Here is a 22,362-nt window from a genome sequence, read left to right as displayed (position 1 = left end):
CGTAGCCGTTGTCGCCATCCACGTAGTAGTCACCTTCTGCAGCGGCCGTCGGGAGCTGCACGTAGTACGATCCCTCAGTGTTGTCACCATCGCGGGACTCCTGGTGGGCCCAAGTCGTTACCGGAATACTCGTCCTTCACAGCCCAGTTGAAGTCGTACTTGGCATCATAATACTCAACGGAGTCCTCGAAAGATCCCTAGAAAATACATTTCTCATTCAGATTACTAATCTAAATGCTACGTTGATACGGAAATTTGTATAACATGATTGACAATTATTCAATTAAATTCTGCGAAGGAATGAAGCCTTTGAAAGTATACAAACAAGGTATATCATGGTTTCCTTGTGCCCAACACTCACCTGTGGGGCGTTATAGGAGTAGGTTGGTAGCTTATCTGCACCAGCCACAGCCACCACACCGAGCAAGAAGAGGACCTGCAAACCACAATTATGTTATAGTAAAACAAACATTATGACAGCTGGGAATAGTAACATGACTGTCTTGCATTACAAATCACTTAAACAAAATTACCAATCACCTTAGCGTTCATTCTGGAGACCTAGTTGACACAGGACTGACCAAGCAAGGGAATCGTGCATACTTATATTGTGAGCCAAGTGACGTCACTCTTCTACAATCTGTTACACCCGGAAAAAAACGATGCGCTTTTCGCCCTTCAATTTTTTTTTTTTTTTTTTGTGTGTGTGTGTGTGTGTGTTCCGCCCACCCCCTCACCCTGTACCCTCCTTCCTCCTAGTCTCCCCGCCGCTTTCCTTCTCTCCCCACCCCCATCCCTGTCTTTCCATCACTCAACTCACGTCCACAATTACTTCACCACCTTGGTCATACCAGCTGGAAGTCCCAAGCTCTTCGCCCTCCTGAATGTCACGGTCGAGGTGGTTTTCATCGCAAGCCCTCGTATTGATTTATGGCTTCTCTGCCTCATGGATTGTGGGAACCATTACTCCGTTTACGTAGACTTTTCTCCTTCATAAATGTGTGGATACACTAAGTGTTTCACAGCCCCCTGAGATGTTCACATTCAACTCTGCTGGAATCTTATACATCGTTTTTACAAAGCTCATTATTTGTTATTCCAACCACTATTCCTTGTTTCTGTACAGCATTTCAACTACTTTAAATAAGTGTACATGTGCGCCTGTTTGTATGTGTGCGTGTGGCATTGCGCTTATATCCATCCACACACAAACATAAATTTTTCATATTTATATATGTGTGTCTGTGTATGGATGTGTGTGTGTCTTTACACGTGTTTTTGTATTTGTGTATATATAGATAGATATAGATATAATACAGATATGTAGATATGTATATATAAAAATACGGTTATTATACGTAGACCAATATGTATATTGTGTATATTATATATATATTATATATATATTATATATTATATGTATATATATTACATATATATACTAACAAATCCCCTACATTTATATAGAAAAACACATTACAGTATAAAATGTTCTGAATATATATATCATACACCTTTTTCTTACTTATAACACAAACATACTTACACTAAAACACCCACACTATTTGTGTATGTGTATAAACATACATATATTTATATATATATATATATATAAATTATATATATAATATAATATTATATTCACATATTGTGTGTATTGCCATCTCTCTTTCTATACATACACTCAAAAAAAAAAAAAAAAAAAAAAAAAAAAAAAAAAAAAAAAAAAATATATATATATAAAATATATATATATATATATATATATATAATATTATATATAATATATATATAAATCTGCATATATATGTATGTATGTATTTATGTATGTATATATGTGTCTGTATATATATCTATATAGCATATATCAGAATATACAAATACATCATTTTTTTTACTAAAAAAAAAAAAAAAATCATATTATCAGTCTCTCCAATCATGTTTTATTCTACCTTAAAATTTTGCTTATCCCTCCCCCCTTCCTTTTTCCCTTTCTTCTCTCTCTCTCTCTTTCTCTCTCTTTTTTTTTTTTTTTCTTACTCCCTTCTCTGTCTCTTTCTCTTTATTTTCTCCCTCTCTCCCTCCTTCTCTTTCTCTCTTTATTTTTTCCTTTCTCCTCTCTAAGTAACGATCTATCTTTCCACCTCTCTATCTCTTTCTATTTCAGATTACTTGAAATGTATTTTTTTCACCTTTTTTATTCCACACAAAGATATATATCACATTCATATTAGAAGAAGTACACCTACTATATGTGACTAATTTATTCATTGATGATCATTTTCAGTGTTCAAATATATATAAAGGGAATATTTATTTGTATATACGTATATGCGTGCTTGATTGGGTGTATACAGTGAAAACATGTTGGATTTCTGGATTTGTTTTTGATAAACTTAATTATTGTTCGAGAAAAATAAACACCCATTCTATGAAATACAAGAGAGACATTATTTCTTTTCGATTCTTTGAGATTAAACATCTGTCTGTGGTAAAGCACAAATACAAACATTTGGTTGAGCTTTTAATGTAATAAATGTCTATAAATAAATAGATACATTTTGATCAGCGGTCTTCAGCAATCCATTCTTACTGAGGGAACCCGTAGGAACGCCTGGGTGCGGCATACTGGGGTCGTGGTGGGCTGTACACGGGAGTCTCGACGGACTCTTCCGACTTGGGGGCGGAGTACACGGGTCTGGGGGCGGAGGTGATTGGAGGGGCGGAGAGTACACGGCCGTCTTGGGGGCGGAAGAGTACAGGGTCTTGGGGCGGAGTACACGGGTCTGGGGCGGTAGTAACCCGGGTCTGGGGCGGAGTACACGGGTCTGGGGGCGGAGTACACGGGTCTGGGGGCGGAGTACACGGGTCTGGGGGCGGCGTATTCGCGAGACTCCACGGAGTCATAGCGAGCCTCGCCCTCGTAGGTCACGTCGGCAACGTAGCCGTTGTCGCCATCCACGTAGTAGGTCACCTTCTGCAGGCGGCCGTCGGGGAGCTGCACGTAGTACGATCCCTCAGTGTTGCCACCATCGCGGGACTCCTGCTGGCCGAAGTCGTTACCGGAATACTCGTCCTTCACAGCCCAGTTGAAGTCGTACTTGGCATCATCATACTCCACGGAGTCCTCGAAAGATCCCTAGAAAATACATTTCCCATTCACTCAATTACTGATATGAATACTAAATCAATGCAGAAATTTATATAGCACCATGGTTGAAAACAAGTATTCGTTGAAACTCTTCAATGCAATTAAGCACTAGGGAAGTATATTGACCATGTATGTCACTTTTCTTGTGCCCAACACTCACCTGTGGAGCGTTATAGGAGTAGGTTGGCAGCTTATCTGCACCAGCCACAGCCACCACACCGAGCAAGAAGAGGACCTGCAACCACATCATGATATAGTAAAACAAGCCTCAATACAGTCGGGAATAATTCTAAAACTGTCTTGTGATACACACCACTCTTAGCCTACATTACCACGCACCTTAGCGTTCATTCTGGAGACCTAGTTGACACAGAACTGACCAAGCAAGGGAATCGTACGTACTTATATTGTGAGCCAAGTGACGTCACTCTTCTACTATCTGTAACATCCGGAAGAAAGCAGTGCGCTTGTCGCCCTTCAGATTTTTTGCTGTGTTCTGCCCACCCCCTCACACTCTACCCTCCTTCCTCTTAGTCTCCCCGCCCCTTTTTTGTCCCTTCTTTTTTGTTTCCCCCCCCCCCCCCCCTTTTTTTTATTTAATTTTTTTTTTTTTTTTTATTTTTCCCCCCCCCCCCCCCCCCCCCCAAAAACCCCCCACCCCCCCAAAAAACCCCCACCCACTTCCTCCCTACTCCCCGATCTCCATCTCTCTCTCTCTCTCTCTCCCTCATCCTCATCATGTCTTTCCATCACCCAACACACGTCCCCTATTACTTTCACCAACACCTTTGTCATACCAGCTGGAGTTAATAGTTCTTCGTCCTTTCTGAATGCCGGGCTGACGGTCGAGGTGGTTTCATCGCAAGCCTTCGTCATGATTTATAGCTTTTCTCCTTCATGAATGTTGGAATACATAATGTGTATTACTGTCAACTGAGATGCTAACCTTCAACGCTGCCGGAATCTTAGACACATCTCCCTGTACAGTACATATTTCAGTCTAGTTCTTTAAATAAGTGTATATGATTGCCCTGTTTGTATGTTTATGCTTTATTGGCGTTGATATGCCCTAATAACACCCACTGAATATATATACATATAAATATATATAATTAGAGATTTATTTATAATATATAATATATATATATATTATATATAGATATTATGTATATATATATAAATATATAAATATATACATGCGTGTTAATTGCGTGTTATATTGCGTTGATACCATACACCCACATGAATATATATAAATATATATATATATATATATAATATTATATATATATATATATATATATATATATATATATATATTATATGTATGTAATATAATATAATATATATTTAATATATATATATAATAATATATATAAATATATATATACTATATAAATATATATATATATATATATAAATATATATATATATGATATTATATAAACATATATATATATCTAATATATATATATATATTATATATATATATATGTATGGATATAGATATAAATATATATATATATATTTTTATATATATAGAGATAATATAAGTATTTTAGATATATATATATATATATAATATATTTATTTCATTATAGAACATTTGTGTGTGTATACGCGTTTTTGTATATTTATGTAAGATGTAAATATTAATACAGATATGTAGATATGTATTACATATGGGTTTATGTATATATAGGCCCATCTTTGCTATGTATATTTGTATTATATATTATATATATTATATATATATATATATATATATATATATATATATATATATATATATATATATATATGCATATATATTATAATATATATATATATATATATAATATATATATAAATCATATATTATATATATATATATATATAATATGCATAATATATATCTATAATGCATACATGTTGGTATATATATATAAATAAATTCCTACATTTATATAGAAAAACACATATTATAAATGTTCTGAATTATACATCATTTACTATTTTATTATATTCCAGCACAACACAGACGTATACAAAAACACCCATGCCTGGTAGTGTATGTGTAGGTGTGTATGTATCTAAATATATATATGTGTTTGTGTGTATGTTAGTGTGTGTGTGTATTTTATATGTCTATCTACCGTTGTCTAACACACACACACACTAACAGACACACACACACACAAATATATCTGTTTGTCGGTGTGTATACATATATATATATATATATACCAATCTGGTATATATCAGAATATAAAAATGCAACATTTATAAGACATAAAGAGTCTCTCCATTATCGTCTCTCCATCAATGTTCCCCAATCAGTTATTTTACCTTCAAATCTTGCTCATCCCTCCCCCTTTCTTCTCTTTTCTTCTTCTTCTCTCTCTCTTTTCTTGTCTCTTTTTCTTGCTCTCTTTATTTTTCTCTCTCTCTCTCTCTCTCTTTCTCTCTTTCCCCTTTTCTCTCTCTCTCTCTCTCTCCTCTTTCTCCCTTTCTTTTCTCCTTTCTCCTCTCTAAGTAACGATATATCTTTCCACCTCTCTTTCTCTTTCTGTATCAGATAACTTGAATTTTTTTTTCCCCTTTATATTACGCACAAAGACATAGATCACAATTATATTTTTAAAAATACACTTACTATATGTGACTAATTTATTTATCAATGATCATTTTCAGTGTTCAGATATATATAATGGGAATATGTAAGCGTACATACGTATGTACGTGCGTGATTGGGTGTATACAGTAAAAACATATTGGATTTCTGGATTTTATAAAACTTAAATACTGTTTAAGAAGGAAAAAACCTCACCCATTCTCTGAAATACAAGAGACATTATTTATTTTCGATGCTTTGAGATGAAATATCTATCTGTGGTAAAACAGAAATGCATATAGTTGGTTGAGCTTTTAATGTAATAAATGTCTATAAATAAATAGATACATTCTGATCAGCCGCCTTCGTCAATCCATTCTTACTGAGGGAACCCGTAGGAACGCCTGGGTGCGGCATACTGGGGTCGTGGTGGGCTGTACATGGGAGTCTCAACGGACTCGTGTGACTCGGGGGCGGAGTACACGGGTCTGGGGGCGGCGTATTCGCGAGACTCCACCGAGTCATAGCGAGCCTCGCCCTCGTAGGTCACGTCGGCAACGTAGCCGTTGTCGCCATCCACGTAGTAGGTCACCTTCTGCAGGCGGCCGTCGGGGAGCTGCACGTAGTACGATCCCTCAGTGTTGTCACCATCGCGGGACTCCTGGTGGCCGAAGTCGTTACCGGAATACTCGTCCTTCACAGCCCAGTTGAAGTCGTACTTGGCATCATCATACTCAACGGAGTCCTCGAAAGATCCCTAGAAAATACATTTCTCATTCAGATTACTAATCTAAATGCTACGTTGATACGGAAATTTGTATAACATGATTGACAATTATTCAATTAAATTCTGCGAAGGAATGAAGCCTTTGAAAGTATACAAACAAGGTATATCATGGTTTCCTTGTGCCCAACACTCACCTGTGGGGCGTTATAGGAGTAGGTTGGTAGCTTATCTGCAGCAGCCACAGCCACCACACCGAGCAGGAAGAGGACCTGCAACCACATTATGTTATAGTAAAACAAACATTATGACAGCTGGGAATAGTAACATGACTGTCTTGCATTACAAATCACTTAAACAAAATTACCAATCACCTTAGCGTTCATTCTGGAGACCTAGTTGACACAGGACTGACCAAGCAAGGGAATCGTGCATACTTATATTGTGAGCCAAGTGACGTCACTCTTCTACAATCTGTTACACCCGGAAAAAAACGATGCGCTTTTCGCCCTTCAGATTTTTTTTTTTTTTTTTTGTGTGTGTGTGTGTGTGTGTTCTGCCCACCCCCTCACCCTCTCCCCTCCTTCCTCCTAGTCTCCCCGCCACTTTCCTTCTCTCCCTACCCCCATCCCTGTCTCTCCCCCACCCAACTCACGTCCACACTAACTTCAACACCTTGGTCATACCAGCTGGAAGTCCCAAGCTCTTCGCCCTCCTGAATGCCACGGTCGAGGTGGTTTTCATCGCAAGCCCTCGTATTCATTTATGGCTTCTCTGCCTCATGGATTGTGGGAACCATTACTCCTGTTTACGAGGCTTTTCTCCTTCATAAATGTTTGGGTACACTAAGTGTATCACAGCCCCCTGAGATGCTCACATTCAACTCTGCCGGAATCTTATACATCGTTTTTACAAAGCTTATTATTTGTTATTCCAACCACTATTCCCTGTTTCTGTACAGCATTTCAACTTCTTTAAATAAGTGTACATGTGCGCCTGTTTGTATGTGTGCGTGTGGCATTGCGCTTATATCCATCCACACACAAACATATATATTTTCATATTTATATATGTGTGTCTGTGTATGGATGTGTGTGTGTCTTTACACGTGTTTTTGTATTTGTGTATATATAGATAGATATAGATATAAATACAGATATGTAGATATGTATTATATATTATACGGTTATGTATACGTAGACCAATATGTATATTTGTGTATATGTATATATATATATATATATATATATATATATATGTATATATATTACATATATATACTAACAAATGCCTACATTTATATAGAAAAACACATTACAGTATATAAATGTTCTGAATATATATATCATACACTTTTTTCTTACTTATAACACAAACATACTTACACTAAAACACCCACACATATTTGTGTATGTGTATAAACATACATATATATATATATATATATATATATATATATATATATATATATATATATACACATATGTGTGTGTATTGCCATCTCTCTTTCTATACATACACTCAAAAAAAAAAAAAAAAAAAAAAAAAAAAAAAAAAAAAAAAAAAAATATATAAATATATATATATATATATATATATATATATATATATATATATATATATATATACTGCATATATATGTATGTATGTATTTATGTATGTATATATGGGTCTGTATATATATCTATATAGCATATATCAGAATATACAAATACATCACTTTTTTTACTAAAAAAAAAAAAAAAAATCATATTATCAGTCTTTCCAATCATGTTTTATTCTACCTTAAAATTTTGCTTATCCCTCCCCCTTCCTTTTTCTCTTTCTTCTCTCTCTCTCTCTCTTTCTCTCTCTTTTTTTTTCTTATTCCCTTCTCTGTCTCTTTCTCTTTATTTTCTCCCTCTCTCCCTCCTTCTCTTTCTCTCTTTATTTTTTCCTTTTTCCTCTCTAAGTAACGATCTATCTTTCCACCTCTCTATCTCTTTCTATTTCAGATTACTTGAAATGTATTTTTTTCACCTTTTTTATTACACACAAAGATATATATCACATTCATATTAGAAAAAGTACACGTACTATATGTGACTAATCTATTCATTGATGATCATTTTCAGTGTTCAAATATATATAAAGGGAATATTTATTTGTATATACGTATATGCGTGCATGATTGGGTGTATACAGTGAAAACATGTTGGATTTCTGGATTTGTTTTTGATAAACTTAATTATTGTTCGAGAAAAATAAACACCCATTCTATGAAATACAAGAGAGACATTATTTCTTTTCGATTCTTTGAGATTAAACATCTGTCTGTGGTAAAACAGAAATGCATATAGTTGGTTCATCTTTTAATGTAATAAATGTCTATAAATAAATAGATACATTCTGATCAGCCGTCTTCGTCAATCAATTCTTACTGAGGGAATCCGTAGGAGCGCCTGGGTGCGGCATACTGGGGTCGTGGTGGGCTGTACACGGGAGTCTCAACGGACTCCTGTGACTCGGGGGCGGAGTACACGGGTCTGGGGGCGGCGTATTCGCGAGACTCCACGGAGTCATAGCGAGCCTCGCCCTCGTAGGTCACGTCGGCAACGTAGCCGTTGTCGCCATCCACGTAGTAGGTCACCTTCTGCAGGCGGCCGTCGGGGAGCTGCACGTAGTACGATCCCTGAGTATTGTCACCATCGCGGGACTCCTGCTGGCCGAAGTCGTTACCGGAATACTCGTCCTTCACAGCCCAGTTGAAGTCGTACTTGGCATCATCATACTCCACTGAGCCCTCGAAAGATCCCTAGGAAATACATTTCTCATTCAGTTAACAGCTAATGTAAATGCTACGTTGATACGGAAATTTGTTTAACATGATTGACAATTATTCACTGAAATTCTTCGAAGGAATGAAGCCTTTGAATGTATACAAACAAGGTATATCATGGTTTCCTTGTGCCCAACACTCACCTGTGGGGCGTTATAGGAATAGGTTGGTAGCTTATCTGCAGCAGCCACAGCCACCACACCGAGGAAGAAGAGTACCTGCAACCACAGCATAATACAGTAAAACAAGCATCATTACACTCGAGAATAGTAACATGACTGTCTTGCATTACAAATCACTTAAACTAAATTACCACGCACCTTAGTGTTCATTCTGGAGACCTAGTTGACACAGAACTGACCAAGCAAGGGAATCGTGCATACTTATATTGTGAGCCAAGTGACGTCACTATTCTACTATCTGTTACACCCGGAAAAAAACAGTGCGCTTGTCGCCCTTCAGATTTTTTGCTGTGTTCTGCCCACCCCCTCACCCTGTACCCTCCTTCCCCTTAGTCTCCCCGCCCCTTTCCTTCTCTCCCCACCCACTTCCCTGCCTCTCCATCTCTCTCTCTCTCTCATCCCCATCCTTGTCTCTCCCTCACCCAAATCACGTCCACTGTTACTTTTACACCTTGGTCATACCAGCTGGAAGTTAATAGTTCTTCGTCCTTCTGAATGCCACGGTCGAGGTGGTTTTCATCGCAAGCCTTCGTCATGATTTATGGCTTTTCTCCTTCATGAATGTTGGAATACATTATGTGTATTACTGCCAACTGAGATGCTCCCATTCAACTCTGCCGGAATCTTAGAATTTTTTTTGACCAAGCTCATTTATTTGTCATTCCAGTCACTATTCCCTCTTACTGTACGGCATTTCATTTTACTTCTTATGTATACATATGTATACACACACGAATAAATATATATTTTTAGATCTATATATTTATGTGTGTGTACACGTGTTTTTGTATTTTTGTATGTATAGAAAGATATAAATATGAATACAGATATGTAGATATGTATTATAAATTATACGTTTATGTATACGTACACCCATATGTATATTTGTAAATATATGTATATATATATATATATATGTGTGTGTGTGTGTGTGTGTGTGTGTGTGTGTGTGTGTGTGTGTGTCATACATGAATATATACAAATAAATTCCTATATCTATATAGAAAAATACATTATATAAATGTTCTGAACATATACATCATATATTTTGTTCTAATTTATAACACAAACATACTTGTACTAATACATCCACACATATGTGTGTCTGTGTGCGCGTGTGTGTGTGTAAACATACATACATACATATATATATATATATATATATATATATATGTGTGTGTGTGTGTGTGTGTGTGTGTGTGTGTGTGTGTGTGTGTGAATATATATCCATCTCTCTTTCTCTAAACACACCAACAGACAAACACTCAAAAAAAAAAAAAAAAGATAGAAAAAAAAATTATACATATGTATGTACGTATGTATATATGTGTGTGTATATGTATATCTATATAGCATATATCAAAATATACTAATACAGCATTTATATATAAGAGGAAGAATCATGTTTTATTCTACCTCTAAATTTTGATTTTCCCTCCCCTTTCCTCTCTCTCTTTCCTCTTTTTCTCTCTCTTTATTTTTCTTGCTCCCTTCTCTCTCTCTTTCTCTCATTCGTTTTCTCCCTCCCTCTCTCCTTCTCTTTCTCTTTCTTTTCTCTTTTCTCCTCTCTAAGTAACGATCTATCTTTACACCTCTCTATCTCTTTCTGCATCAGATTACTTGAAATGTCTTTTTTTTCTTCTTCTTTTATTACACTAAAAGACATATATCAATTTTAAAAATACACGTACTATATTTGACCAATTTATTCACTGATGATCATTTTCAGTGTTCAGATATATATAATGGGAATATGTATTGGTTTATACGTATATGCGTGCATGATTGGGTGTATACAGTAAAAACATATTGGATTTCTGGATTTTTTTAAAATCAACTACTGTATAGGAAAAGAAAAAAAATCTCACCCATTCTATGAAATTTAGGAGAGATATTATTTTTTTTCTATTCTTTGAGATGAAATATCGATCTGAGGTAAAATAGAAATGCATGTAGTTGGTTGAGCTTTTAATGTAATAAATGTCTATAAATAAATAGATACATTCTGATCAGCGGTCTTCGTCAATCCATTCTTACTGAGGGAATCCGTAGGAACGCCTGGGTGCGGCATACTGGGGTCGTGGTGGGCTGTACACGGGAGTCTCAACGGACTCGTGTGACTCGGGGGCGGAGTACACGGGTCTGGGGGCGGAGTACACGGGTCTGGGGGCGGCGTATTCGCGAGACTCCACCGAGTCATAGCGAGCCTCGCCCTCGTAGGTCACGTCGGCAACGTAGCCGTTGTCGCCATCCACGTAGTAGGTCACCTTCTGCAGGCGGCCGTCGGGGAGCTGCACGTAGTACGATCCCTCAGTGTTGTCACCATCGCGGGACTCTTGGTGGCCGAAGTCGTTACCGGAATACTCGTCCTTCACAGCCCAGTTGAAGTCGTACTTGGCATCATCATACTCTACAGAGTCCTCGAAAGATCCCTAAAAAATACATTTCCCATTCACTCAATTACTGATATGAATACTAAATTGATGTAGAGATTTGTATAGCAGCATGACGGAAAACAAGTATTCGTTGAAACTCTTCAACGCAATTAAGCATTAGCGAAGTATACTGACAATGTATATCACTTTTCTTGTGTCTAACACTCACCTGTGGAGCGTTATAGGAGTAGGTTGGTAGCTTATCTGCAGCAGCCACAGCCACCACACCGAGCAAGAAGAGGACCTGCAACCACATCATAATATAGTAAAACAAGCCTCAATACAGTCGGGAATAATTATAAAACTGTCTTGTGATACACACCACTCTTAGCCTAAATTACCACGCACCTTAGCGTTCATTCTGGAGACCTAGTTGACACAGAACTGACCAAGCAAGGAAATCGTGCGTACTTATATTGTGAGCCAAGTGACGTCACTCTTCTACTATTTGTTACATCCGGAAGAAAGCAGTGCGCTTGTCGCCCTTCAGATTTTTTGCTGTGTTCTGCCCACCCCCTCACCCTGTACCCTCCTTCTTCTTAGTCTCCCCGCCCCTTTCCTTCTCTCCCCACCCACTTCCCTGCCTCTCCCCCACCTCCATCTCTCTCTCTCTCTCTCTCATCCCCATCCCTGTCTTTCCATCACCCCACACACGTCCCCTATTACTTCACAACACCTTGGTCATACCAGCTGGAAGTTCCTAGCTCTTCGTCCATCTGAATGCCACGGTCGAGGTGGTTTTCATCGCAAGCGTTCGTCATGATTTATGGCTTTTCTCCTTCATGAATGTTGGAATACATTATGTGTATTACTGCCAACTGAGATGCTCACATTCAACTCTGTCGGAAATTAGATATCGGTTTTACCAAGCTCTTTATTTGTCATTCCAACCACTATTCCCTGTTACTGTAAAGCATTTCAGTCTACTTCTTTAAATAAGTGTACATGTGCGCCCTTTTGTATGTGTGTGTGGTATTGTGCTCATATGCATACACACACGAACATATATATATATATATATATATATATATATATATATATATATATATATATATATATATATATATATATTTTTTTTTTTTTTTTTTTTTTTTTTTTTTTTTTTTTTTATTTTTTTTATCTATACATATGTGTGTGGGTCTGTGTGTGTGTGTGTGTGTGTGTGCACGTGTTTTTGTATTTTTGTATGTATATATGTAGATATGTATTATATATTATACGTTTATGTTTATGTAGACCCACATGTATATATATAAATATATATGTATATATATATATATATATATATATATATATATATATATATCTTACATATATACACTAATAAATACCTATATCTATATAGAAGAACACATTATATAAATGTTCTGAACATATACATTATATACTTTTTTTCTTATTTATAACACAAACATACTTATATTAAAACACCCACACAAATTTGTGTATGCGTGCGTGTGTGTGTATAAACACACACACACACACACATACATATATATATATATATATATATATATATATATATATATATATATATATATATATACATACACATGTGTGAGTGTGTGTGTATTGCCATCTCCCTTTCTCTACACACACTCAAAAAAAAAGAAAAAAAAGAAAGAAAGAAGAAGAAAAAAAAAAAAAAGTCTCTCCTATCATGTTTTATTCTACCTCCAAATTTTGCTTATCCCTCCCCCTTCCTCTCTCTCTTTCCTCTCTCTCTCTTTCTCTCTCTTTATTTCTCTTACTCCCTTCTCTCTCTCTTTCTCTCTTTCTTTTTCTCCCTCTCTCTTTCCTTCTCTTTCTCTCTTTCTTTTCTCCTTTCTCCTCTCTAAGTAACGATCTATCTTTCCACCTCTCTATCTCTTTCTATTTCAATTTACTTGATCCCCCCCCCCCCTTTATATTACACACAAAGACATATATCACATTTATATGAAAAAACAATACATATACTATATGTGAGTAATTCATTCATTGATGATCATTTTCAGTGTTCAGATATATATAATGGGAATATGTATTTGCACAATCGTATATGCGTGCGTGATTGGGTGTATACAGTAAAAACATATTGGATTTCTGGATTTGTTTTACATAAACTTAAATATTGTTTCAAAAGAAAAAATCATCCATTCTCTGAAATGCAACAGACATTACTTCTTTCCGATTCTTTGAGATTAAACATCTGTCTGTGGTAAAACAGAAAAGCATATAGTTGGTTGAGCTTTTAATGTAATAAATGTCTATAAATAAATAGATACATTCTGATCAGCCGTCTTCGTCTATCAATTCTTACTGAGGGAATCCGTAGGAACGCCTGGGTGCGGCATACTGGGGTCGTGGTGGGCTGTACACGGGAGTCTCAACGGACTCGTGTGACTCGGGGGCGGAGTACACGGGTCTGGGGGCGGAGTACACGGGTCTGGGGGCGGCGTATTCGCGAGACTCCACCGAGTCATAGCGAGCCTCGCCCTCGTAGGTCACGTCGGCAACGTAGCCGTTGTCGCCATCCACGTAGTAGGTCACCTTCTGCAGGCGGCCGTCGGGGAGCTGCACGTAGTACGATCCCTCAGTGTTGTCACCATCGCGGGACTCCTGGTGGCCGAAGTCGTTACCGGAATACTCGTCCTTCACAGCCCAGTTGAAGTCGTACTTGGCATCATCATACTCCACGGAGTCCTCGAAAGATCCCTAGAAAATACATTTCCCATTCACTCAATTACTGATATGAATACTAAATTGATGTAGAGATTTGTATAGCAGCATGATTGAAAATAAGTATTCGTTGATACTCTTCAAATCAATTAAGCATTCAGAAGTATTGTGTCTAACACTCACCTGTGGAGCGTTATAGGAGTAGGTTGGTAGCTTATCTGCAGCAGCCACAGCCACAACACCGAGCAAGAAGAGGACCTGCAACCACATCATAATATAGTAAAACAAGCCTCAATACAGTCGGGAATAATTCTATAACTGTCTTGTGATACACACCACTCTTAGCCTAAATTACCACGCACCTTAGTGTTCATTCTGGAGACCTAGTTGACACACAACTGACCAAGCAAGGGATCCGTGCGTACTTATATTGTGAGCCAAGTGACGTCACTCTTCTACTATCTGTTACCCCCAGAAAAAAAAAACGGTGCGCTTGTCGCCCTTCAGATTTTTTTTTTTTTTTCTTTTTCTTCTGCCCACCCCCTCACCCTCTCCCTCCTTTCCTCCTAGTCTCCCCGCCGCTTTCCTTCTCTCCCCACCCCATCCCTGTCTCTCCCCCACCTAACTCACGTACACACTAACTTCAATACCTTGGTCATACCAGATGGAAGTCCCTAGCTCTTCGCCCTCCTGAATGTCACGGTCGAGGTGGTTTTCATCGCAAGCCTTCGTCATGATTTATGGCTTTTCTACCTCATGGATTATGGGAACCATTACTCCTGTTTACGTAGACTTTTCTCCTTCATAAATGTTTGGATACACTAAGTGTATCACAGCCCCCTGAGATGCTCACATTCAACTCTGCTGGAATCTTAGACCGTTTTTACCAAGCTCATTATTTGTTATTCCAACCACTATTCCCTGTTTCTGTACAGCATTTCAATCTACTTCTTTAAATAAGTGTACATGTGCGCCTGTTTGTATGTGTGCGTGTGGTATTGCGCTTATATCCATCCACACACGAACATATATATTTTCATATTTATATATGTGTGTCTGTGTATGGATGTGTGTGTGTCTTTACACGTGTTTTTGTATTTTTGTATGTATATATAGATATAGATATAAATACAGATATGTAGATATGTATTATATATTATACGTTTATGTATACGTAGACCAATATGTATATTTGTGTATATATATATATATATATATATATATATATATATATATATATATATATATATATATATATATATATATATATATATATATATATATGTATATATATTACATATATATACTAACAAATGCCTACATCTATATAGAAAAACACATTACAGTATATAAATGTTCTGAATATATACATCATACACTTTTTTCTTACTTATAACACAAATATACTTACACTAAAACACCCACACATATTTGTGTGTGTATGTGTATAAACATACATATACATATATATATATATATACATATATATATATATATATACACACACACACACATATATGTATGTGTGTGTGTGTATTGCCATCTCTCTTTCTATACATACACTCAAAAAAAAAAAAAAAAAAAAAAAAAAAAAAAAAAAAAAAAAAAAAAAAAAAAAATTATATATATATATATATATATATATATATATATATATATATATATATACTGTATATATATGTATGTATGTATTTATGTATGTATATATGTGTCTGTATATGTATATCTATATAGCATATATCAGCATATACAAATACATCACTTTTTTACAAAAAAAAAAAAAAAAATCATATTATCGTTCTCTCCAATCGTGTTTTATACTACCTTAAAATTTTGCTTATCCTTCCCCCTTCCTTTTTATCTTTCTTCTCTCTCTCTCTCTTTCTCTCTCTTTTTTTTTTTTTTTTCTTACTCCCTTCTCTGTCTCTTTCACTTTATTTTTTCCCTCTCTCCCTCCTTCTCTTTCTCTCTTTATTTTTTCCTTTCTCCTCTCTAAGTAACGATCTATCTTTCCACCTCTCTATCTCTTTCTATTTCAGATTACTTGAAATGTTTTTGTTTGTTTTGTTTTTTCCCTTTTTACTACACACAAAGACATATATCACATTCATATTAGAAAAAGTACACGTACTATATGTGACTAATTCATTCATTGATGATCATTTTCAGTGTTCAAATATATATAAAGGGAATATTTATTTGTATATAAGTATATGCGTGCGTGATTGGGTGTATACAGTAAAAACATATTGGATTTCTGGATTTGTTTTTGATAAACTTAAATATTGTTTAAAAAAAATAATCACCCATTCTATGAAATACAAGAGAGACATTATTTCTTTTCGATTCTTTGAGATTAAACATCTGTCTCTGGTAAAACAGAAATGCATATAGTTGGTTGAGCTTTTAATGTAATAAATGTCTATAAATAAATAGATACATTCTGATCAGGGTCTTCAGTAATCCATCCTTACTGAGGGAATCCGTAGGAACGCCTGGGTGCGGCATACTGGGGTCGTGGTGGGCTGTACACGGGAGTCTCAACGGACTCGTGTGATTCGGGGGCGGAGTACACGGGTCTGGGGGCGGCGTATTCGCGAGACTCCACGGAGTCATAGCGAGCCTCGCCCTCGTAGGTCACGTCGGCAACGTAGCCGTTGTCGCCATCCACGTAGTAGGTCACCTTCTGCAGGCGGCCGTCGGGGAGCTGCACGTAGTACGATCCCTGAGTGTTGTCACCATCGCGGGACTCCTGGTGGCCGAAGTCGTTACCGGAATACTCGTCCTTCACAGCCCAGTTGAAGTCGTACTTAGCATCATCATACTCCACTGAGTCCTCGAAAGATCCCTAGAAAATACATTTCTCATTCAGATAACAAATAATTTAAATGCTACGTCCATACGGAAATTTGTATAACAACATGAATGACAATTATTCACTGAAATTCTTCGAAGAAATGAAACCTTTGAAATTATACAAACAAGGTATATCATGGTTTCCTTGTGCCCAACACTCACCTGTGGGGCGTTATAGGAGTAGGTTGGTAGCTTATCTGCAGCAGCCACAGCCACCACACCGAGCAAGAAGAGGACCTGCAACCACAGCATAATATAGTAAAACAGGCATCATTACACTCGAGAATAGCAACATGACTATCTTGCATTACAAATCACTTCAACTAAATTACCACGCACCTTAGTGTTCATTCTGGAGATCTAGTTGACACACAACTGACCAAGCAAGGGAATCGTGCGTACTTATATTGTGAGCCAAGTGACGTCACTCTTCTACTATCTGTTACCCCCGGAAAAAAAAAGTGCGCTTGTCGCCCTTCTGATTTTTTGTTGTGTTCTGCCCACCCCCTCACCCTGTACCCTCCTTCCTCCTAGTCTCCCCGCTCCTTTCCTTCTCTCCCCACCCACTTCCCTGCCTCTCCATCTTTCTCTCTCTCTCTCATCCCCATCCTTGTCTCTCCCCCACCCAAATCACCTCCACACTAACTTCAACACCTTGGTCATACCAGCTGGAAGTCCCTAGCTCTTCGCCCTCCTGAATGCCACGGTCGAGGTGGTTTTCATCGCAAGCCTTCGTCATGATTTATGGCTTCTCTGCCTCATGAATTGTGGGAACCATTACTCCTGTTTACGTAGGCTTTTCTCCTTCATAAATGTTTGGATACACTAAGTGTATCACAGCCCCCTGAGATGCTCACATTCAACTCTGCTGGAATCTTAGACATCGTTTTTACCAAGCTCATTATTTCTCATTCCAACCACTATTCCCTGTTACTGTACAGTATTTCAGTCTACTTCTTTAAATAAGTGTATATGTGCGCCTGTTTGTATGTGTGTGTGGTATTGTGCTTATATGCATCCACACACGAACATATACATTTTCATATCTATATATGTGTGTGTGTCTGTGTATGTGTGTGTGTGTTTACACGTGTTTTTGTATTTTTGTATGTATAGATAGATATAAATATAAATACAGATATGTAGATATGTATTATATATTATACGTTTATGTATACGTAGGCCTATATGTATATTTGTAAATATATGTGTATATGTATATATATAATATATATATATATATACATATATATATATAATACATGTATAGATACAAATAAATGCCTATATCTATATAGGAAAACACATTATATAAATGTTCTGGACATAAACATCATATATTTTTTTCTTATTTATAACATAAACATACTTATACTAAAACACCCACATATTTTTGTGTATGTGTGCGTGTATGTGTGTAAGCACACACACACATATATGTATATATATATATATATATATATATATATTTATATGTATATGTGTAAGTGTAGGTATTGCCATCTATCTTACTCTACGCACACCAACAGAACACACTCACGAAAAAAAAAAAAAAAAAAAAAAAAATATATATATATATATATATATATATATATATATATATATATATATATATATATATATATATATATATAGTATATATCAGAATATACAAGTACATCACTTTTATACTAAAAAAATCATATTATCAGTCTCTCCTATCATGTTTCATTCTACCTCCAAATTTTGCTTATCCCTCCCCCTTCCTTTCTCTCTTTCTTTTCTTTCTTTCTTTTTCTTACTCCCTTCTCTCTCTTTCTTTTTCTTACCCCTTTCTCTCTCTTTCTTTTCTCCTTTCTCCTCTCTAAGTAACGATCTATCTTTCCACATCTCTATCTCTTTCTATTTCAGATCACTTGAAATGTTTATTTTTCATTTTTATTAAACACAAACACATATCTCACATTTTCATTAGAAAAAAATACACGTACTTTATGTGACTAATTTATTCATTGATGATCATTTTCAGTGTTCAGATATATATAATGGGAATATGTATTTGTACAATCGTATATGCGTGCGTGATTGGGTGTATACAGTAGAAGCATATGGGATTTCGGGATTTGTTTTAGATAAACTTAAATATTGTTTAAGAAAAAAAATCACCCATTCTCTGAAATTCAAGAGACATTACTTCTTTTCGATGCTTTGAGATGAATATGGGTCTGTGGTAAAACAGAAATGCATATAGTTGGTTGAGCTTTTAATGTAATAAATGTCTATAAATAAATAGATACATTCTGATCAGCTGTCTTCGTCTATCCATTCTTACTGAGGGAATCCGTAGGAACGCCTGGGTGCGGCATACTGGGGTCGTGGTGGGCTGTACACAGGAGTCTCAACGGACTCATGTGACTCGGGGGCGGAGTACACGGGTCTGGGGGCGGAGTACACGGGTCTGGGGGCGGCGTATTCGCGAGACTCCACCGAGTCATAGCGAGCCTCGCCCTCGTAGGTCACGTCGGCAACGTAGCCGTTGTCGCCATCCACGTAGTAGGTCACCTTCTGCAGGCGGCCGTCGGGGAGCTGCACGTAGTACGATCCCTCAGTGTTGTCACCATCGCGGGACTCCTGCTGGCCGAAGTCGTTACCGGAATACTCGTCCTTCACAGCCCAGTTGAAGTCGTACTTGGCATCATCATACTCCACTGAGCCCTCGAAAGATCCCTAGGAAATACATTTCTCATTCAGTTAACAGCTAATGTAAATGCTACGTTGTTACGGAAATTTGTTTAACATGATTGACAATTATTCACTGAAATTCTTCGAAGTATTGAAGCCTTTGAAAGTATACAAACAAGGTATATCATGGTTTCCTTGTGCCCAACACTCACCTGTGGGGCGTTATAGGAGTAGGTTGGTAGCTTATCTGCAGCAGCCACAGCCACCACACCGAGGAAGAAGAGTACCTGCAACCACAGCATAATACAGTAAAACAAGCATCATTACACTCGAGAATAGTAACATGACTGTCTTGCATTACAAATCACTTAAACTAAATTACCACGCACCTTAGTGTTCATTCTGGAGATCTAGTTGACACAGAACTGACCAAGCAAGGGAATCGTGCATACTTATATTGTGAGCCAAGTGACGTCACTCTTCTACTATCTGTTACACCCGGAAAAAAACGGTGCGCTTGTCGCCCTTCAGATTTTTTGTTGTGTTCTGCCCACCCTCTCACACTGTACCCTTCTTCCTCCTAGTCTCCCCGCCCCTTTCCTTCTCTCCCCAACCCCACCCCTGTCTTTCCATCACCCAACTCACGTCTACAATTACTTCAACACCTTGCTCATTACAGCTGAAAGTCCCAAGCTCTTCGCCCTCCTGAATGCCACGGTCGAGGTGGTATTCATCGCAAGACTTCGTCATGATTTATGGCTTTTCTGCCTCACGGATTCTGGGAACCATTACTCCTGTTTACGCATAATAATCGTATATTTTAGCTAATTGAATTTAATTCTGGCTGCAATCTAAGTTATCAATCTTACCCCATTTTATCCTTTATTTTAATTCCATCCACTATGTTCTGTTACTGTACAGCAATTAAATTCATTTCTCTGAATAAGTGTATATGTGCGACTTTTATGTGTGTGCTTGTGGTTTTGTGCTCATATGTATCCATATACAATACATGTGTGTATATATGTAAAAATGTGTATATTTATGAATGCATATATGTGTGTTTGCGTATACAGATTGATGCAAATATAGATATAGATATACTGATATGTATTATATAGTATACGAATATGTATATATATGTATGAAAAATATATCTGTGTGTGTATATCATGCAAGTGTGTAGACATACATATGTGTGATTATATATGTATATATATATATGTATATATACATATATGTGTGTGTGTGTTTGGTGTGTAAACACACATTTCCATTTTCTTTTTATGTGCATTATATATTGGAATTTTGTTTTATGAAACATGCTAGCTATATATGTGTGTACATATACATACAAATATATATACACACATATATATGTTTAAATCTAATTTTTATTAGTTTATACATATAAATAACCATTATACTTATGAAATCATTTAATCAGTCGCTCCAATCGTCTTTAATTATTTCTAACTTCAAATTATGCTCATATCCGCCTCCTCTTCCCTCTCTATTTATCCATCTATTTGTCTCTTCCCCATCTCTTTCTCTTTCAAAATAGTTGAAATTCTTGTTACACACAAAAGCGAATAATACATCTTCATAAGAATGCATACGGTATAGGAGTAATCTCTCGTATATTTATCCATTAATGGGCATTTTCAGTATTCAGAATTATATAAGGGAATGTGAATTTGTGTGCGTAAGTATATATGTATATGCGTCCGTGGTTGGGTGTGCCAAACCAGGCAAAATTATGGATTTGTCATAGATGAACTGAGCTACTGTATGAAAAAAATAAATTTCTCATTCCATGAAATTCAAGAGAGATGTTATTTCTTCTTTCTCGATTTCCCTGAGAATATTTTATATACGTACAAAAATTTCGGTTGGTGATAAAATAGAAATACATGTATTCTGTTGAACTTTTAATGTAATAAGATCCATAAATAAATAGATACATTCTGATCAGCCGTCTTCGTCAATCCATTCTTACTGAGGGAATCCGTAGGAACGCCTGGGTGCGGCATACTGGGGTCGTTGTGAGCTGTACACACACACATATATATATAAGTGTGTGTGTGTTTGTGTACATATACATACCTATCTGGTATATATCAGACTATAAAAACACATAACCTGTGTGATAGAGAATGTTTTATTCTACCTTCAAATTTTGCTCATCCCTCCCCCTTTCTTTCTCTTTCTTCTCTCTCTCTTTCTTTCTTTATCTCTCTTTCTCTTACTCCCTTCTCTCTCTCTATTTCTTTTACTCCCT

At 36.6% G+C, this 22,362-nt stretch overlaps 7 protein-coding genes and 1 pseudogene across 7 annotated transcripts; all 8 read right to left on the bottom strand.

Moving 5' to 3' along the window:
- LOC147469249 (uncharacterized) overlaps window positions 1-552 on the bottom strand; it is a 746-nt pseudogene extending 194 nt beyond the window's left edge.
- Window positions 553-811: 259 nt separating this feature from the next.
- On the bottom strand, window positions 812-4,027 carry LOC147469248 (uncharacterized). The gene is made up of 4 exons (XM_086549924.1): window positions 3,926-4,027; window positions 3,312-3,386; window positions 2,594-3,139; window positions 812-877 (listed from the first exon to the last, which is right to left on the bottom strand). Exons 1-4 carry the CDS (start codon window positions 4,025-4,027, stop codon window positions 812-814), a joined length of 789 nt encoding a protein of 262 aa, XP_086406050.1.
- Window positions 4,028-6,043: 2,016 nt separating this feature from the next.
- LOC147469247 (cuticle protein 7-like) lies at window positions 6,044-6,752 on the bottom strand. The gene is made up of 2 exons (XM_086549297.1): window positions 6,666-6,752; window positions 6,044-6,501 (listed from the first exon to the last, which is right to left on the bottom strand). Exons 1-2 carry the CDS (start codon window positions 6,750-6,752, stop codon window positions 6,124-6,126), a joined length of 465 nt encoding a protein of 154 aa, XP_086405423.1. The 3' UTR covers window positions 6,044-6,123.
- Window positions 6,753-8,636: 1,884 nt separating this feature from the next.
- On the bottom strand, window positions 8,637-9,618 carry LOC147469246 (cuticle protein 7-like). The gene is made up of 3 exons (XM_086549296.1): window positions 9,607-9,618; window positions 9,430-9,504; window positions 8,637-9,262 (listed from the first exon to the last, which is right to left on the bottom strand). The coding sequence occupies exons 1-3, from the start codon at window positions 9,616-9,618 to the stop codon at window positions 8,885-8,887; spliced, it is 465 nt and encodes a 154-aa protein (XP_086405422.1). The 3' UTR covers window positions 8,637-8,884.
- Window positions 9,619-11,427: 1,809 nt separating this feature from the next.
- On the bottom strand, window positions 11,428-12,269 carry LOC147469245 (uncharacterized). The gene is made up of 2 exons (XM_086549286.1): window positions 12,073-12,269; window positions 11,428-11,900 (listed from the first exon to the last, which is right to left on the bottom strand). The coding sequence occupies exons 1-2, from the start codon at window positions 12,160-12,162 to the stop codon at window positions 11,502-11,504; spliced, it is 489 nt and encodes a 162-aa protein (XP_086405412.1). The 5' UTR covers window positions 12,163-12,269; the 3' UTR covers window positions 11,428-11,501.
- A 1,854-nt stretch (window positions 12,270-14,123) lies between these two features.
- LOC147469244 (uncharacterized) lies at window positions 14,124-14,941 on the bottom strand. Its single transcript, XM_086549287.1, has 2 exons — window positions 14,748-14,941; window positions 14,124-14,600 (listed from the first exon to the last, which is right to left on the bottom strand). Exons 1-2 carry the CDS (start codon window positions 14,835-14,837, stop codon window positions 14,202-14,204), a joined length of 489 nt encoding a protein of 162 aa, XP_086405413.1. The 5' UTR covers window positions 14,838-14,941; the 3' UTR covers window positions 14,124-14,201.
- A 2,029-nt stretch (window positions 14,942-16,970) lies between these two features.
- LOC147469243 (cuticle protein 19-like) lies at window positions 16,971-17,672 on the bottom strand. The gene is made up of 2 exons (XM_086549923.1): window positions 17,583-17,672; window positions 16,971-17,412 (listed from the first exon to the last, which is right to left on the bottom strand). Exons 1-2 carry the CDS (start codon window positions 17,670-17,672, stop codon window positions 17,035-17,037), a joined length of 468 nt encoding a protein of 155 aa, XP_086406049.1. The 3' UTR covers window positions 16,971-17,034.
- A 2,040-nt stretch (window positions 17,673-19,712) lies between these two features.
- Window positions 19,713-20,482, bottom strand: LOC122255576 (cuticle protein-like). Its single transcript, XM_086549294.1, has 3 exons — window positions 20,471-20,482; window positions 20,288-20,368; window positions 19,713-20,126 (listed from the first exon to the last, which is right to left on the bottom strand). Exons 1-3 carry the CDS (start codon window positions 20,480-20,482, stop codon window positions 19,728-19,730), a joined length of 492 nt encoding a protein of 163 aa, XP_086405420.1. The 3' UTR covers window positions 19,713-19,727.
- Between the last annotated feature and the right edge of the window lie 1,880 nt (window positions 20,483-22,362).

The sequence above is a fragment of the Penaeus japonicus genome, unplaced genomic scaffold (assembly GCF_977035675.1).
Source record: "Penaeus japonicus unplaced genomic scaffold, GWHDUDI00000001_assembly GWHDUDI00000022, whole genome shotgun sequence".
In the NCBI taxonomy this organism is placed as follows: domain Eukaryota; kingdom Metazoa; phylum Arthropoda; class Malacostraca; order Decapoda; family Penaeidae; genus Penaeus; species Penaeus japonicus.
The sequence above is the reverse complement of the archived record's forward strand: the minus strand, read 5'-3'. Positions and strand labels throughout refer to the sequence as shown.